Here is a 13,841-nt window from a genome sequence, read left to right as displayed (position 1 = left end):
TTTTAAGTATAATTCTCTAGCGCATAACTTACAACAAAACATTATCAGATCATCCATTATAAACACCTACAATTTTTTATCCCTTTTAAATAATATTAAGGAAATGTTTATAGAAATAAAAATGGTATTCATTAAAATAAAAGAGTTTTTGAACATTTCAGATTTTTATATCATTTAAAATTGAATTATGATGTCAGTATGCTGAAATAGTAATCATACCTTTGAGGTCAATAATTAACCCTTCTAAAAGTACTAGAAGCTTTATAGCTGCTAGATTTATCTGTTGGTAGATTTATAGCTGCTGTAAAATAAAAGATAGGCGGATAATACAAATCTGCAATGTATGGTTATGATTTATTTAAAGTTGATATAGATCAACATTATTTGGTTTGCAGACAGAAGAGCGACGGATAGTGTGGCCGCTCTTCTCCGCGGATCAGACATGAGTGAAGCTGGCGTGGACCGCGTCTTCTTGGGAGATTTGGGTACCCGCGGGGAAATACTGAAATAACACACATATTTTCTTTTTAATTTTGTATAAAATATAATGAACAAAAATCTTTTTGTACCCAATTAAATATAAAATGTATTTATTTTAAATAAATATCAAATTATTATTAGAGACTTAAATTTGGTTTTAAATGTCCGTTTTTGGACGTAACAAAAGATGATGATAACAATATTTCTTGGTTTTTAATCAAATCAACAAAAAACACACTGATAACCCGTTTTTGATTACACTAAGAAAACTCATATTAGGATACATAACAGATTTTTCAGACAAGTAACAAACACAAGTTAACATTAGACAATATCACAATATGGTAAAGATAACAGTCGATATACGATTATAGGTCTGACTTACAGTTGCGAATTATTAATCTAAGTAAATAGTATATGTGATGCATAAAATATTAAATTAACCCTTTCAGAAACTTAATTCTCTCAGTATAGCTACATTCCCAAAAGTAGGCAACCCTAGTTAAGCTAATCAGAGGCAACTGTAAGTCTTGTGAATAATTTTAGGGTTGAAACATCACAAGTCCACGGTGGAGATGAAAGAGGTCCAGTTATAACTTACAATTTAGATGTTAAACCCTTAAAACATCTTCCGATGTCTACTGTCCAAAGAATCTCTTCCTAGTAGGAAGTCATTGAACTGAGATTATAAAAAAAATGTGTTTTGATTAGATTAATATAATCAAAAGTAAAATAATGTATATGAGACTAAAGTAATGTTGTATAACATGTTTAAATAATAAATAAACAAAATAAAATAAAATATTTTAAGATATTTTAATTTTTATATAGAAATAATAGAGTAATATTATTGTTATTTAAGCAGTTTGTATCATAATGTAAAATTATTATCATAAAATTTATATTAAAAATAATTTATTAAAAAATAATAAACAACGTAATCTTTTATGTCTGTGACTAAGATACTAACTACCTCTAAAACTTTATTTATGTCTATAAAATCAATATCTGTTGACAGATTTGAAATTTTTTAAAAACAACAATGTGTTCAAGACTTTTTAATATTTTCTCAAAATACTAACCCCAGTAAAAGCAGCTCCGTTCCATCCAAGTCTATCCTGATCACGTTGAGGCGTCCTCTGCGGAGTTTTCCTCTCATGTGACGCGAGCCTAGCCTTTGCACGTAAAGCCGCTCGTAGTGGAACATTAGACCGCGCCGCTTCAGCGCGTCCGTGTTGACAGAACTCCAGTAAAGCGACACCTAGTGCCAATCCCAATCCACCAACTAGGACGTAGAATATTCCGGCCACTTGAGATAAAGTCATTTCCGTTATTGTTGTTTCCTGGAAATTGATATTTATACTTTTTAAGGATTTTATTTTATTAGAAATATATATAATATAATTAATATAAAGGTAATTCTTTTATGACGTTATTAACGTAAGGATCCTATTACAAATACGTAAATTAATATCAAATTTGATGGTATCTATAATGTCCCACAGTTGGACGCAAGCCTTTTTGCATATAGGAGAAGGATCATAGCTTAATCGAACACACTGCTCTACTGCGGGTTAAAAAAATAATTCTCTAATTATAACAACTGGGACTTATAGGTGCGGTTGGAAAATCCACAGTATAACTAATAAACATATGTTACAAAACAATCGACCGACCCAACTGTACGCGGATTCGAAACTATAAGCTATGAGATGGCATGTCATCCAACAGTATCGCTGTAAATGAATTTTTGGTTGGCACGTAATATTAAAATGTTTTCCGGGTCAATATTGTTTATCCCGGTGAACCGGGAAATGAAACAGTTCTCAAGGGAAAGCTAAATCGTATCTCAATATCCGATGTTAGCTCGAACAATATTACGTAACAGGAACTCATAAAAATATATTAATACTAATTTAATTTTTACTTGGGTATTTATTTATGTATTTGTTCTTGTAAAGGTGCTTCAACAACTTATTCTCTAAATATAATTATAAACTATGAATACATTTTTTTTAATTATTTTTAAATTTTGAACAATTTGTTAATTTAAATAATTTCATTTCTTTCTTACGTTCGCAAACTTATATTACATTAAATAATAAACTACGTATTAAAATTTATTTTTATTACTTTACTAGCTTTTACCCTCGGTTTTTTGCCGTTTGCCGTGGCATGAGCAAGGGTAATAGGCATTCATTTATATATATTAGGGATAAGCAATAATAATATAATTGTAGGCACGAATTTATGCACTCTATTCTCCAAAACTAAGCGCAATTTTTAGAGCTCTTTCAATTTTAACTATTATAATGTTATCTAATGCGTCATATCAATCGAAAGCGTCAATATTAAAAAATAAAATAAAATGCTGTTCTATTTTTAAATATCCTATAATAATACTGGCAAAAATGTTTTCAGTTATACTATTGTACGCAAAAACATTTCATAAGCCTCCGAACGATGTCCAGGCTAACACTCTATCATTTAGCCTTTTTTTCTTAAGTGACGCGTTTGTGGTTCGAAAAATGTCGGCTATTTAGGTTATATTTTCCTTTCAACCACTGTTTTTTCAGCTGTAACTTTGGATATGGGTATTCGGGTTTTGGTGATGATGTCAAACACTGTAGAATTTGGGTTGTCTACATAAATATTATATGGACATTTTAGCGATTCAATTTTACTTATATAGATAGATATAAGAAATTTTAATAAAAAATACAATATTAAGTTGATATTATTATTTTAAAAAAGAATTTTAACGACATAGGAGGATAATTTAAAAATATACTTACGTTATATTACAGTCAGCGAAGCAAAAAATCTCTTATGAAAAATATCGCTTCTATTACGGAAGGGATGCAACGAGCCGTGACTGTACAGTTTACATTGTTAGCGTTACAAAGTTCTAAGTATTTATTTACGACATAGTTGAAAATAAATTTAACGTGTATGATCTTATAAACTAATTTTATCTTGTGAATTTGTGGTCGTTGATCAAGATCCATGGTCTCATTGGACGTTACCAACCTATAAGTCTATTTTAAACTAGCATGCTGATCCTTGTGCAAAGTTTTAGTAGATATATCGATTTCGGTAAACTGTATTTTAAAGAACATAACGAACAAAAAATAAGTATCCAATTTGGTGCAGACTGTAATTAGATTCTACTTACACTATGGAGAGAACACAAATAATATATATAGTATAAATATTATTTATTTGGCTCGTGATATCGTCTAGTCGTAGTAGTAGATGAGTCGCAAATGAGCAACATAAACGGATTCACAGAATCACTGTACGTCAAAGTCGACGCAAGCTCCTCCGGTATCCCACGAGTCGATCGCAGTCGAAGATGGTATAAATGCTAAAAAAGAACACCCTAACAAGCGCTCACGAATTATAAATCGAACTTCGGAAACCCGGTGACTAGATGAAGCGATCTTACGTAGGTTCGATGGTCGGTACAGTTTTACAAATTGCGTATACTGCAGTCTATGCTCCCTAATAAATTAGCGAGGCAATCCTACAATATACAATGGAAGACTCATTGAGTAGAGAAATGGATGTGATTGACAGACTTTCGATAGAAGAGTATCGTCCCTTTGATATATCGCACGATACATCTCTTTGTTAAGAGAATTCTCAACGAATTCTTTATACGTGTCGGTCCGTCACGCAAATTTACATATATTTATTTTATACAAGCTCGGACAGACTTCGTTCTGTCAAAATTTAAAGGTAATTTTTTTTTCATATATATTTTTTTTTGTACTAAAAACTTCCGTGGCCCTTAAGGATGATATAAAAAAATACATTAGCCGAATTGTACGAGCGATTCTCGAGTTATGCGCTTAGCAACATTCATTTTATTTATATAGATAAGACGGCTTCAGCCATTACCGTCTTCAATAACATTTAATGTTATTAGTTATTATTGTATTATTTATTGTTCTTGTACTTACGACGGCTCCAAATACCGTCATTATAGAATACTTATATTATAGCGAGTTGCCTGAAGCATGCACCATTAACAAACAACATTATGATTTAGACACTGTTCCAGTAGCCTGGTTCTGTATCAGTATCAATAATTATCATGACACGCCCCACACACCGTCAATACATATAAAATTTATGGATGTCTCAAAGGTAGCAGCATGTAGCATCTCCTAGTATATTTTAATATTGCCTTGTAACACTTCCATATAAGGGAAGAATCAACCATTGTTAGTAGTATTTCGGTTAACGTGTACACCCCTAACAAACGGCTTGCGAATGTTGCGTGTATCATATAACAAGGTTAACTAACATCAAAGTATTCATCATTGCTTATGTAGGTATAAACTTATGACCTAACTAGCCGTGTCAGTTCACATCAAGTAAATCAATGTCCGTTCTTTGTTACCTGCTCACTACAAAGACCAGGCAGTGTGATTGGACAAGTTCCACGTATCATCGTAAAAAACGTTAGCTAATCTTGAAAATAGATTCTTAAGTCGTCCGAAATGTTAATAAATAAATAAATAAATAAATAAGCCTTTTATTTCTCATTTCATTAAGCATACATTGTCGTGGACAAAATATACTATCATAATTTAAATGTCAAAATATAAACTAAGCTACATTTTTTTGTTTAGCACGTCCTTCTAGGGGTTTTAGTTTGACATATACGATAAATTAGGTCAGAATGTCTTTACAAATTCTGGCGAATACAATTCTATTTAATATATAATGTACTCGTAGTTATCTGAGTTACAGTTTAACAAGTCGATATAACTATATATATAACAATCTTCCAGACGAAGAAATGAAATAGTCTTTTAAAAGTAAACTGTTTACACTTTAGAGAATTGAAAGCTTAATTAAAGTTACCTCCGATCTTGGTCGATTAAATTACCACCGATTAAAGGTATTTAATTTTTTGGAATTAATTGTAAACCTATTTTGTGAAAACACTCAAATTCAATTCTACACAAAAAAAATCTTAAATAAAATAATTCAATAAGAACAAAAAAGTTTGGAACTTAATTTTGGCTTCAATCCGTGTTTTTATATATTCGTTTTAAAAAAAATCTTTAATTTTAATTGTTTATTTTCAAAAATACGTTATTTATAACGAGAACCATTAGCCTTTACTCGGTTGGCAAGAGTCCAAAAGAGATACCGTACAAGCCACTCACTATGTCATAAAAGTTCCCGCGACTCCGTGTCATATCCGTGATCGCCATTTCTAAAGACTGTTTTTAACTATTCTCCATACATATCGCAACTACGATGAAATAATGTTATAACTCAAAATTTGACATCAACATTAAACTTACAAAAATATATAAAACTCAATGTTCTTTATTCACAAATTGTATGCCGTTTGTTATATTATTTTGTTATATAATTATTTATTAATTTATTTATTTATAACACGAAATGTACTCAAATATAATTTATGTATTTTATTTGTTATATATGACTTAAATAAACACTTTATTTGTTATTTTATCATATTTTAATGTATTTAGTATTTATTTATTATTGATTAATTGTGTTTTATAGATATTTGCACGTATAGCGTATGACTGTTATGATAGCAATGTATTTTTATAGACAGGAGTGTTCTGTAAGAATTCACTATCAGCGATAACACCGCTGTTAAGTTTGTATAGATATTGTATTTTCCTTTTATGTACATTTAAAAAGTAAAATAATGTCCTAAATATTATTCTTTTAAGCTATTGTAACGTATACTATTTCTTGACTGAAAAACTCAAAAATAACTAGTCATTAAGACCCTAAAGTAAGCAGACAGAGAAACTCACGAAGTCATTATTTTACATAATTATTAGTAGTATATCATTTGTAAAAAGTTAAGTTTGAAGGAATTTTAATATATATGTAATGAAAACACGTACCTCATCTTTGACCAAATCGCAGTCGGGTTTATTTGTAGTCAAGAGCCATTTCCTCCATAACTTAGAAATGACGCCATCCTTCTTCATGTTGACGATCGCTATATTTATACCCTCCCTGGAATAGTAATATTGATTGTAAGCACTTTTTTTTATATAAAACATTAGTAGTTAAAGTATGTAATGCGAAATATAACGATGATTTTGTTTTTTGAGGATGGATAGAAAATGTATTTGATTGAGTTTTTGTATTGTTTAAATGCAATTTTAGTTAGATAGTATTTTTATACATACATTTGTTTTAAGTGATAATTATCAGTGTTTCCATGAAGTAGAGCATAATAAAAAAATGGCATCTCAAAAATTATATTTAAACTTTTTGAGATGCCATTATTTTTTATTATTTTATATTATTTTTTATTATTTCTTTATAAATTTTTATTATTTTTATCATTTTTCACTTTCAAGTGATAAATAAAGACATTGTCCAAATCCAAAGATACATTTACTACAACACAATGTTTTATATTCATTTTAAGAAACTCACTCTAAAGCCACTAATCTGATTCAATTAAAAAGAAACTCTCACGATAGCGAAACGCTATGTGAGTGAAAATAAATGAATAAAAGACAACAAATACTTTGTTACAAAAAATGTAGATAACAAAATGGCATAACTTTTTTCTATTTCACACCGCCTCTGTTTATGTTTATGTAATATGCAGTATACGGATATTTGAATTATTCGTAATTATATCGTGAAGCTGTCCCAGTGAGCTTAGCGTCACAATACTTTTTTTTTCGTATACACAGGTTGTTTTTTTTTATACAAAATCATATCCACAGTCGTTTGGAAGTTATCCGCTTACGCATATTTCTAGAATTCATTTTTTTATATTGCAGATGAGTAAATTTTTAATATTTTTTTTAATTAAAAAAGTAATAATATTTTGTGGTCCTTTATATTGAATATTAAATATAAATTTTTGACCAAAGCGTCATTTCGTAAAGCGGCAACTTATCCAATATGGCGTAAAAGCTGTTATGAAATATAACAATGTTGAAATTTATGTTCTTTCATTAATTTAAATTCTTAACCTGAGGTTTGATAAAAAAAATCTTTCAGTTAATATTAAATTTTTTTGGGTCTAAAATAAGTAAATCGTACGGTACGGTTGATTAAAATTTCACGCTCTTAAAAATATACCGAATCTAATTTTAGAAATGAATTCAAGCAACAAAATGATTATCAAAAGTATAACAATCACAAAATGGCCGTCACTTTTTTACCATAGGTTACATTTTTTTTGTAACTGAATTTTCTATTTTAGATTAACCAATTTTTATTAAATGTTTAATTTCAAGAAATAACTCTTCAACTATTATTACACATTAATATCAACCACGATCAGTGGAATGTGCTTAACTTGACTATGCTAGATCGAACTACATTGAAGATTTAAGGTTGAACTACATCGAACATAAATAAATAAATAAATATCTCATGTAATACCTGATTAAATTGTTTAATTCATTATATACTATTTTTTTTCTGTTATTGTATATATTGAGTTTTTAATGAATATCGTATGAAATAATAAAATATTTATACTTTACTGAGCTTTACAAAACAATTATTACGCAATTTTTTTTAAATAATTTTTGTTCATAATCTTATACTCCACGTGATTATATGGACCAATTATAAATTAGTATAGTATGAAACAGAAGAAAAAAAAGAGGAAAACATTCTAATTAGATATTCAATGGGATAAAATCCCATTTGTGAGTAAGTGTTTAGTAGTTACAAAGGCAAACGTTGCCTATCTAGTTTGTGAAACAAAATTATTTTTTTAAGCATTATCTTAAAATTATTCTCGATAATGATACTGAACCTCGATCAAAATTAAGTTAAATAGTTAATTTTTTTTTTTAGGAGTAACATTTAAAAAGTAATTGTAGTACTGAAGTCCAAATACTGAAGTGCAAATAGACATACATATGATTTTAATTTACAATACACTGTTTTTTAATCCAATGAAATGAATACGAACTATCAAAATTTCAAATTTATCGCTCTTATATGACAATTTAAAGAAGACCAGAAACGTGAGAGAAATCACCTATTCTCATAACGCCCGGAGAGGAATCCCGCGAATTCACTGCATCCAATAAAGTCCCTCATGAACCGAGCCATCATAAAATCACAGCTGTACGTTATAAAATGTAAATTTTAACTTGTTGTTAAAAATCACGTTCGCAAATCGTGTACCATAAAAATGGGGTGGTATAAATTCGAAATGCAGAGCACCCACTTTCCCCACTGACGTACCCCATGTAAATTTACGACTATTCAGTATTCAACTGGGAATTACCAGACAGAGGCGAGATTTAAGCCAGATAGCTGGAACATCCTGTGTAGCAGCTAGTTTGCGAGTGTACTCATCCTTCTATATATATATGTATTACGAATCTTTTATTTTCACTGTTCCGACTTTCCGCCAAGAATGGACTTTTACCAACCATTGAGTTTTTCCAATTTGATCCTTATACGATTTGTACACTCCTTCCGGTTATATTTTCGAAGCTATTTCAGCGAACGGGGCCATAATTCAGTTTTCTGCTCGAAGACACGTTATAAACGGCTAAGCCGCTACGACGGAGCAAAAATCAGTGCTTGTTTTATACCCATTTGAGGTTTTGTATGGATTTAAAAATCAATGTAATCGTTCACTAGTTCAATTTTAATGTTCCATTGTTTTACTTTTTAAGCATGCGATTCTATAAAACGCTGTTTATTGATTTCTATCAAAATTTATTTGCAATGCTTATAAATAATTTTCTAAAGCCGTCTGAAATTTCTTTTGTTATGTTTTCGTTATTTCTTCTACTTAGATGTTTAGGTTTTAATATTTTAATACAATTTTATTTTTCTTTGTAAATAAAATAAATTTTAGTATTTTCTCAATAATATTTTATAATATTTATAGCCATAACATCGAGATTGTTCTGAAAAAGACAGAAAATAGTGCCTACTCCTTTTAGGGTTTAATATTTAAATTAAGTGTTTGCAAATTACCATTTAAGCAATCAAATTAATGAGTAAATTTTAGGCGTGTTCTTATTTGTCTAATTCTAAACAATTTTCGTTTAAAAATCGTGTTCTATTCCATTTTGAAATAAAATGATTATACTTATTTTATTTACGTAAATTTTTTATTTTCTATTTCCTGCCCTTCCGGTCTGACCTTCAATTTCGTGAATACCGATAAGTTCCTTTATCTGACACCAAATCGTACAAAAAAGTTTACGAACCGAATGTTGATGAACACTTCAAAGGATCAATCGTTTTAAAACAGTGGCCGGTGGAAAAATGTAAGCATTCGGTGACAAAGTTCTCTTTGACCATTCGCGCGGAGAATATTGGTAGTAAGAGTAGGGCTGCCATTTATTTAGGCATGGATTTTACTTAGCTTAGAAGATATGGATACATCTCCATAAAATAAAAAAGGCTATTTGCCCAGCTGTAACAGATTAGTGTTCCATTTAATTTAAAAATGCTTAGAGTAATCCTATTTTTTATATATTTTAATATCAGAATGATATAAAGAAAAGGTGGTTTTAAATTTTATGTATGTGTTTATTATACTGAAATATAATCCAAATGATTAAAATTTTGGGTGTTTGTTCGTTTTTTTTTTTAATTTATGCGAAGGCAGCCCTATTTGGGACTCCACTAGATAAGCCACGGGTTCAAAAAACTCTTGGCTTTACAACTGACGCTGTTACGGATATTACGACGACCACAGTGATGGTATTACGCTTCGAAAGGTTTGGTCGTACCCTATAAAATATATTGGATTCAGGCTTCCTTTTAATCGTTTCTTTAATAGGCTGTTAGGTAATTACTTTTCTTTCATTTCTACGAGATACGAGTAGTAGAGTGAACATACACATTGATAAAAATACAAATTAATTTTAAACTAAGAAAAATGAAATAAATGTATTTGTGTGAATATTTTCAAATTCTTATTTTCCCTACTACGTAGTATCATATTACAGTAAAATTACATTATTGTAACAGGAAAGTCAGTTATTGAGCCTTGTAAATAAATCACAACTACCCTCTGTAATTTTGAATATAAAATCGTAAAGCCACTGTTATTTTCGGCAATTGGCGAAGTTATAGTAATTATCTATATACAAATAAATAAAACTGGAGTATCCGTATTTAATATTAAAATAGCCGCTTTTTACTTGTAGCATATATTTTTAATAGCGCCTGATTTCGTTCCTGCTGATGTATAATAGCAGTTATGCATTAGCGTTGCTATTTACTTTTTCTAGGCGACTGATTTAATTTTGGAATACCCTCGTATTGTACTGCGTCGCGGTGCACCTTAGGGGGTAGTTGTGTCGCAACGCGCGGGGGGTTTGCTGTATATAAGGCTCAGGACGTGTGTTGCGGCCCCCTTTTGCTCTTTTCTTTTTTTTGGGTTGGTTTCTCTCGCCGTCTTAAGATCTGAGTGCAATTAATTGTGGGTGAGTCATTGTAGTTTCTTATGGTATAAGCTTTGCTTTAGTGTAAGGTGATTTTGTGTGTTTTGAAAAGAAGATTAAGTTTCTGTAGGATTTTTTTACTCTCTCTCTTGTGTCTCGTGTTAGGAGTTGTGGGTGACTCTCTAACCCAACAAACAATTTTTTAACACGTAGCATACTAAATGCATATGGATGTATACACGGTACATATTCCAAAATAATATTTTACAATTGTTGTCTATCTGTCTGTTTATTCCAGCTAATCTCTGAAACAGCTGGACCGATTTTGATGGGACTTTCACTGGCACATAGCTGATGTAATAGGGATTACCTTAGACTACTTTTGGTTTATAAATCTATTTATTTTGTAACTCTGCGAACTGAACAATAACTTTTTTGCTAAATTCCACGCGGATGAAGTCGCTGACACAGCTAGAATACAAAAAATCGTATTTAAGAACATAAACAAAAACCATACTTTTAGCCATTAAAACCTTTAAATTAGGGTCATGCTTGGTGTAAGCAAATCAAAAGACAAAATCTAAAAAATCTACAAATCCCTATCCTTGTTATGTCATAATTATAATCGTGATGCTTAATCATTATTGGCAATAATATGACAGATTATTAATAATTATGATACAGTTCGACAACATTGTACTTATGTATTGTAATTATAACCAATTAGTAAGCCTCTCAGAGGAAATTCACTAAGCCGCACGCAATCAACACAATGACACACCATGGACCGTAACTTGTGCTAAACAATTACGATATTAATTGAAATGGTGAAATTAAATTATTTAACCTATAAAATCCCAATGCTTGGCATGCAAGGATTGAAACTTAATCCACCACACTGCTCCACTGTGTGTTGGCGGATATGTTCCCTACTATGAGTAACGATCCCTATCAGGTATTTATGATAACAAACGGAGCCGATGGTTTGACGTGCTCGCCAAGGCACGATGGGAAGACCCACAAGGACAGCCTTCCAAACCAGAAAGAAATGTTTGTACATCCCGAGGACCATTACACCAGAGCGATTGTTAATTGGCGTGTTCTAATAAACCAATGACGATATATATAATTATTGAATATAACAGAATCAAAAAATATTTTTTACGATATATTAAGGTAGTAGCAGTCGTATTTAAAGATACTTTCTGGTAACGTTTTATCGTTTCCTTAATACCAATTAATTCGTCATTTTCCTTAATTGGAAATACAATATTGGTTGTCTATTCATTGGGATATCAATCATAAGTAGATTGGACGATTCATTTATGACTTATCGGAATAAGCTTCGACTTAAACCATTCTTATATATGTATGCATTACATGTATACGTGAATTCAACACCTAGTACTGAACCAGCTTGTAAAAATCCCTTGCCACCTATACGTTACAGAGACAAAGCGTTATTTTCAATTTTTTTTAATAGAGAACACTTGTCTTGTTAGTGTTTTATTTCTGCAATAGTTTCTGGCTCCAATAACCTTGAAAAAGTTTTTGAATGTCAGGTTGAGTACTGAAAATCAGCTTTGAAAACATTGACCTCAGATAAGGACAAGGAATCTAAGAAACCTAAGAGTGTTATATATTGCGAATGCACGCTGACTGTCGTCAGAACGGAGGAACGCAATTTTTGGAGCACGATGACTAATGATTCAAGAGATACTTTAGTGCTGCATTTTAGTTTGGCAATTTTAGTCCGCTTAACTATCTAAAATTATTTTCTAGTTGATCGGTTGATCGATCAAAACTCTTCAATTGAGAATATTAAGATAGGATAAAAGGAAATAATGATAAAAATACAGAATTTATGACTCTAATATTCCTTAATATTTGAAACAATTCATTACCTTAACGGAGATCCCTTGGCGGTTGCTATGCCGAAATTAATGATCTTGTATCTACAAGCTCGTGACACAGAACAGTCATTGTCGCTATTTTGAATATAGGGACCGTCAGTTACATCGACGTCTTTAATCAAGCTATTCGTAGCTTGGCTCTGAAAATGCGTCTTCATAAGTATTGGAATAGGAATGGAATATTTGTGATTATTTATCATCGGTTACATTAATAAGTTAAAGAAAGGTGTGTATAAGTTTTTGTATACGTTTATTTTGATAAAAAGCCATTTAGAACAAAATATATATGTAATAGGTCACAATTATTTTACCTTTTTCTGTTCTTTGTAAGTTAACAATAAAATGTGCTACTGGCCTTATATACACCCCTCAGCATATTTTTGTTTATTAAAAATAAATAATTGATGACCTTAACAGAAAACTACGGCAATAATAGATTAGCGATGTACAAAATGGTGATAAAAATAATAAGAATATTAAAATTACAACAAAATAATTTTGTGCTTTTAGACATTAAGTCATTTTAAAATTTGTTTAAATTACTTTAAAATAATATATTACAATTATTCTCGAATACCAATTGCACATTTAATCTGGTTCCTCAAACATAGTACGTAACGAATTATATTTAACATTAAAATGAATTTTTACAGTCGCCGTGCCATCGCTTCGCTATTTTATGCTTGCAGTTTTACCTGTATTAAATTTTTATTCTTACTTCGGTTTGAACCCTTGTTTCGTAGTGCAAAGCAGGTACTGAGATTCTCTCGACAATGAGATAGGCAGCCAAATTCGCCGTATAGGAACACACTAGAACGAGTGCAAAGAACCACCAAACCGTCCCGACAATCCTCCCGGACAATGATCTGGAAACAATACAAGTAATAACACCTATACGCTTAAAACTACGACGTTGCCTATATAAATTTTCGAACTCAAAATGAACATATTTTATATATATTCCTTTATCAGTTTAACCTGAAATCACCATCTAAGCGTAATTTAGATTTAACTGAAAATATTCCTTTTGTCAATAGGAACG

General features: G+C 30.6%; 1 protein-coding gene across 1 annotated transcript in view; it reads right to left on the bottom strand.

The window, feature by feature from the left end:
• Positions 1-324: 324 nt before the first annotated feature.
• LOC123668895 (glutamate receptor 1-like) overlaps positions 325-13,841 on the bottom strand; it is a 194,637-nt gene continuing 181,120 nt past the window's right edge. Inside the window, exons 14-18 of the mRNA XM_045602587.1 lie at positions 13,518-13,665; positions 12,791-12,951; positions 6,390-6,504; positions 1,563-1,823; positions 325-502 (exon numbers count right to left, since the gene is read on the bottom strand). Coding sequence (XP_045458543.1) covers positions 437-502; positions 1,563-1,823; positions 6,390-6,504; positions 12,791-12,951; positions 13,518-13,665 — 751 coding nt within the window. The 3' untranslated portion in view covers positions 325-436. The remainder of the gene's footprint in view (positions 503-1,562; positions 1,824-6,389; positions 6,505-12,790; positions 12,952-13,517; positions 13,666-13,841) is intronic.

This window comes from Melitaea cinxia, chromosome Z, assembly GCF_905220565.1.
Source record: "Melitaea cinxia chromosome Z, ilMelCinx1.1, whole genome shotgun sequence".
NCBI lineage: Eukaryota > Metazoa > Arthropoda > Insecta > Lepidoptera > Nymphalidae > Melitaea > Melitaea cinxia.
The sequence above is the reverse complement of the archived record's forward strand: the minus strand, read 5'-3'. Positions and strand labels throughout refer to the sequence as shown.